The 5,000-nt window shown below is 48.0% G+C and overlaps 1 protein-coding gene across 1 annotated transcript; it reads right to left on the bottom strand.

Moving 5' to 3' along the window:
- Positions 1-1,504: 1,504 nt before the first annotated feature.
- LOC110106628 lies at positions 1,505-3,354 on the bottom strand. Its single transcript, XM_020836576.1, has 2 exons — positions 2,215-3,354; positions 1,505-2,002 (listed from the first exon to the last, which is right to left on the bottom strand). The coding sequence occupies exons 1-2, from the start codon at positions 3,352-3,354 to the stop codon at positions 1,505-1,507; spliced, it is 1,638 nt and encodes a 545-aa protein (XP_020692235.1).
- Positions 3,355-5,000: the final 1,646 nt, after the last annotated feature.

The following is a 5,000-nucleotide window of genomic DNA, read 5'->3' as shown; positions in this document are numbered from 1 at the left end:
GATCCCACCAGCATTTTTCCTGCGCAGAGCACCGTCAATATTGATTTTCAGCCAACCAGTAGGGGGGACACCAGGAATAGAAGTGTAACAATCCAGGGGATTGGCGAGTGACCCGTTGCTCCCGGTTAAGAGAAAAAAAAACATTGCGATGTGGATCCAAGAATTCGAGCAGCCAACATAGTGATGGGAGTCACGGTCTTGCTGTGCCGGATTGCATTCCGATTTCCCCAGCTGTGATGGACCGCTTCGCAGTATAGCTTTGCCCACCTCGATCCAGTCTTCACAGCCCTCATAAGCTCTTCGAGGGAAGAAAAGCTAGGGGTAGAGAACCCCCAATCATCCAGTCTTGACAATAAATTCCTGAGCTATTGGCATTGGGTGGTGATATGATCCAGATCCTCAGGTTGATTACAGCCAATCGGGCATTAAGTCTCAGCTCCCAAACCACGCCTATGCGGCCTGGAAAGAGTGGGGATCAGGTCCTTGGACACCCGCCACCAAAAGATGCGCTCACGGGGTCTAAGGCCAATTTTGAAAAAAGCATACGCAGGATCTTCATCCCCCTGGAACAGTGAGTTGTAGCAAATAGACGACACAGAGGATCCCAACGGGCATTTGATAAGCTCCAGCGAATCACATTCGGAATCCACCCATATCTTCACGTCGCAAATCCTGTCAACAAGGGATATCCCAAAGCATTGCAGCAGCTTTGGGCGGTTCCAGTCCATCCCCGGAGTGATGAATTCGCCAACCGAATAGCCATCTATGCTCTCAATGTTACAGTAAGTGGGCCACGATGAAATGGGGATATCCAAAATCCACACATGATTAACAACATCAATATCGCACCATTGGCCACCTTCCAGTGGACACTATTAGTCAGGCTATCAGCCCCGTTGCGTATGATCTTCCAGCCGCACGAGTCCCCCTGGTTCCGATCCTGTCTCCATGGCCTATCCCCGTATCTATGTCTCATACACCTTTGAAAAAGACCTGTTGGCTTACACAAAAAATCCCAGGCAATTCTTGCCCGCAATGGGCCAATCCAGTTCTGGCTAGCGTGGAAGCCGAGACCTCCCAAGTTCGTCGGCCTTGTGAAGTTTCCCCATGCAGCATAGTGCAAGCTCTTGTGATTAGGATCATTCTCCCACAGGAAACGGCGACAGATTCTTTCCACCTCGGCAAGAACCCCCCATGTGACAAGCATATGGGTCACAGCAAAGGTCGATAGCGGGAGCATAACCGAGTTAATCATAATAATTCTGCCAGCAAGCGATAAATGTCGCATCCCCCATGCTAGTGTATAATTGTGCAATTTCAGCAGTAGTGGTCCAAAGTCCGCCTTCGTCAATCTGCGCATAACAAATTTAATCCCAATGTAATCCATTTCCTCAACCTTGAGACACCCAGCAAGTCTAGCTAAACGGTGTTTGGATGTAGAATGCACCAGTTTACTGAACAAAATAGCCGACTTGTTTCTATTGATCAGCTGTCCAGTCCATCCTCAATAGTCGTCCAGGATGGTCAAGAGCTTCCTCACGTTGGAAATGGTAGCACCTGCAAAAAGTAAAACATCGTCAGCATAAAGGAGGTGGGACACAAGAGGTCCCCCCTCGCAGATCTGCACACCAAGGTCCCGGTAGTTTTGTCGGAAGTGTAAAGACAGAAGCTCCGAGCATAGGATGAACAGATAGGGGGAAAGCGGGCAACCCTGCCGGAACCCACACTTAGCCGTGATCTCCTCCGTCAGCATGTCGTTTACCAAGATGGTGAAACGAGGTGCAATCACACAACTTAGCACCCACGACCGAAATCTTTGTGGGAAGCCCATTTTCAGAAGTACCAATTCCAAGGTTCGCCAGCTCATTTTATCATAGGCTTGTTCCATGTCCACCTTCATAGCCATCCAACCCTTAGCAGCTTTGGAGATTTGGAACTTATTCATAATTTCCTGCCCCAACAAACAGTGGTCGGAAATCGACCTCCCATGCACGAATGCCGCCTGCTCCTCAGAAATAAGGCTAGGTAAGATACCTTTGATTCAGTTAACAAGAATATTAGCGACAATTTTATAAATAGTTTGACATAAACTAATCGGTCAGAAGTTAGATGGATGATTTGGACTTTTGATTTTAGGCAATAGGACTACCACCGTCTCCTTCCACGTTAATCCATTCGTCCAGTAGAGAAGAATTTCAGACAAGCCAGGTTCACCTGATCCCCAACGATTTCCCAAAAAGCCTTGAAGAAAGACGTCGTGATGTCATCCCTCCTGGGAGCACGGTTTGGCCCCAGCAAACGAACATCATTCCACACTTCCTCACGGGTGACCTCCCCCTCCAACAAGCCCGTCACCCGATCCAGACAAGCCACCTGAGCGTCCAATGAGGGCCAACCCGATTCAGTAATGGGGTTGCCCTGCCATTTCTGCGCAAAGAAGCCGTGGATAATAATCATAATCTCCGTTTGTTCAGTGGGCGGTTGTCCATTCGGGTGAGTAAGTTGTTCAATGGAGTTTCCCCGCCGCCTGGCTGAGGCCATAGTGTGAAAAAAGTGGGTGTTTTCATCCCCCTCTTCAATCCAACGCACCTTGGCACTTTGACCCCACCATGTAGTAATCCTGGCCAAGTTGGATTTTAACAACTGAACCTTATATCTCAAGGTCTCGGATTGAACATCAGTGAGCCCAGTAGGCGAGCATTCAAGTTCCTGCAGGATTCTTATCTCCCCATAAAGATCCTCCTTCAGTTTATTCAGCCTGTCCATCTTATTTCTGCTCCAGAAGAACAACGCCTTGAGAGTTCGACGACATTTCTTCTGCACCTTAGCCGCTTCTGTTCCGGAATCAGGAACCTTCCATTTCTCCGAGACAATCTGCCAAGCTCTGGGAAAGGTAGTCCAAACATCCTCAAACTTAATGCAATTTGAGTAGGTCTTCCTACCTCCCACCATAAAAGAACAAAGGATGGGGCAATGGTCCGATGCCACCCTGGCGAGGTGGACCACCCGCAGCTCCTGATAGTTGTCAAGAATGGACGAGCTAACCAGAAACCTATCCAGTCGAGAGTAGATGCGGTTCCTCGCATCTTTGTTATTTTTCCATGTGAAAGCAGGACCAGAATAGCCCGGATCAACCAAATCATTAGCAGCCATAAAGTCCCCCATTTCGCTAGCCGGTTGGGAGTATAAAAAAGATTTACCCCCTTTCTTCTCACCTTGCTCTAGAATGCAGTTGAAGTCACTGCCGACCACATGGGGTAAAGCAGCCGAGAGGTGATTGGAGATATCCTCCCAAAGTTGGCATATGCCATACATGTCATTATCAGCATAAACCACAGCTATATCCCAAGCCATAGAACTAGACCTACTTAAGGTGCTAATAATGCACTGATTCGATTGAAAGGAGATCTGGAAGGTACCCAACATACTCTTCCATAAAACGAGAATGCCCCCTGCTCTACCACGCGATGGCTGAAAGCAATAATCCTAATTCCTTCCAACCAGCCTATCCACATCCCTTCTAGTCCAAGTTTCCATTTTGGTCTCAAGCAGGCCAATGAAATTGATACCATGTTCCCCAATTAGATGTCGTAAGAAATTCCCTGTGTCCTTCTTACGAGCACCCCTACAGTTCCAACATAGGATGTTAAACATTATTCACCAAAGGGGAAGCATACCTGTGATAGGTTCATCACAATTTTTATCCATCATAAGCGAGTCAGTTATATGATCAGACGAACCACTGCTCCCACCAACCAGCGCTGGTTCCTTCTCGTTAGTACTTGGACCCTGATCCATACTTCCAGCATTCCTTACATTCTTGATCATATTCTTTCTCACTACCTGAACCGGTTCCCCCACCAGTCCCTATATGGACATCCCCTTTACCAACAGCCTTCTAGGCCACATTATTGGAGGTTCTCCTTGCTGTTCCGAGCTGAGCAATCCTCTGTTCCGTCAAATTCACACCATTTCTAGCAGGCTTGAGTCTCCTTCTTCTACTAACAATAGTCCACTCACCCTGTTCTTCATTCACCAACCCGGGCGATCCATCAGCCGAAGCTACCTTCAAACTCATTTCTTCGATCTCAACACGGTCCACCTCCATATCCTTCTTTGGCCCAGGGGGAACATACTCCGCCGTAGTAGATGGTTTTGGTTGTACCTTACCCATATTTCTGGATTCCTTGCATACCTCCGCCTTGTCGCCGACCTTCCCACAGTTTAAACAAATCAGAGGAATGCCCTCATACTCAATAGGTTGAAAAAAAGAGCCTCCCAACCCATGGGCCCACACGCCCTTGGGTAACTTCTTCGATAAATCCAACCGAACGCAAATACGTGCGAAGGCACATCTGTTCCATGAATTGGTCGGTTCATCCATGAAAAGGGGTTCCCAGATGCTAGTGGCTAGCCGGGCCAGATTTTAAGCGTCCCAGTAGGCCAACGGTAGATTGGGAAGCTGTATCCAAACTGGAGAGGTGAACTTCCTTGGCGAATTTGACATTGATCCAACAGCCCATTGCTCCACTCCTTAGGGAGAGAGCAAGAGAGAGAAAGGAATAGAGAGAGAGATAGAGAGAGAGCAAAAGAGAGAGTAAGAGATAGAGAGAGAGAGAAAGGAGAGAGAGAGAGAGAGAGTGAGAGAAAGCAATTGAGAGCAAGCTAGAGAAAGAACTAGAGAGAGCAAGAGAGAGAATCTGATAGAGCAAGAAAGAGAGAGGGAGAGAGAGAGAGGGAGGGAGGGAGAGAAATAGAGCGAGAGAGAGAGAGAGAGAGAGAGAGAGAGAGGGAGAGAGAGAGAGAGAAAGAAGAACGAGCAAGGGAGTGCAAAAGAGAGAGAGAGAGAGACAGGGGGAGATACGGAGAGAGAGAGAGAGAGAGAGAGGGAGAGAGCAAGTGAGAGCAAGATAGAGAGAGAGCAAGCTAGAGAAAGAGCAAGCTAGCGAAAGAACAAGAGAGAGAAAAAGAAGGCAAAGGAGTTAGCAAGAGAGACAGAG

This window comes from Dendrobium catenatum, unplaced genomic scaffold, assembly GCF_001605985.2.
Source record: "Dendrobium catenatum unplaced genomic scaffold, ASM160598v2 fragScaff_scaffold_231, whole genome shotgun sequence".
Taxonomy (NCBI): domain Eukaryota; kingdom Viridiplantae; phylum Streptophyta; class Magnoliopsida; order Asparagales; family Orchidaceae; genus Dendrobium; species Dendrobium catenatum.
Note: the sequence above shows the minus strand (reverse complement) of the source record. Positions and strands in the feature narration are given on the sequence as shown.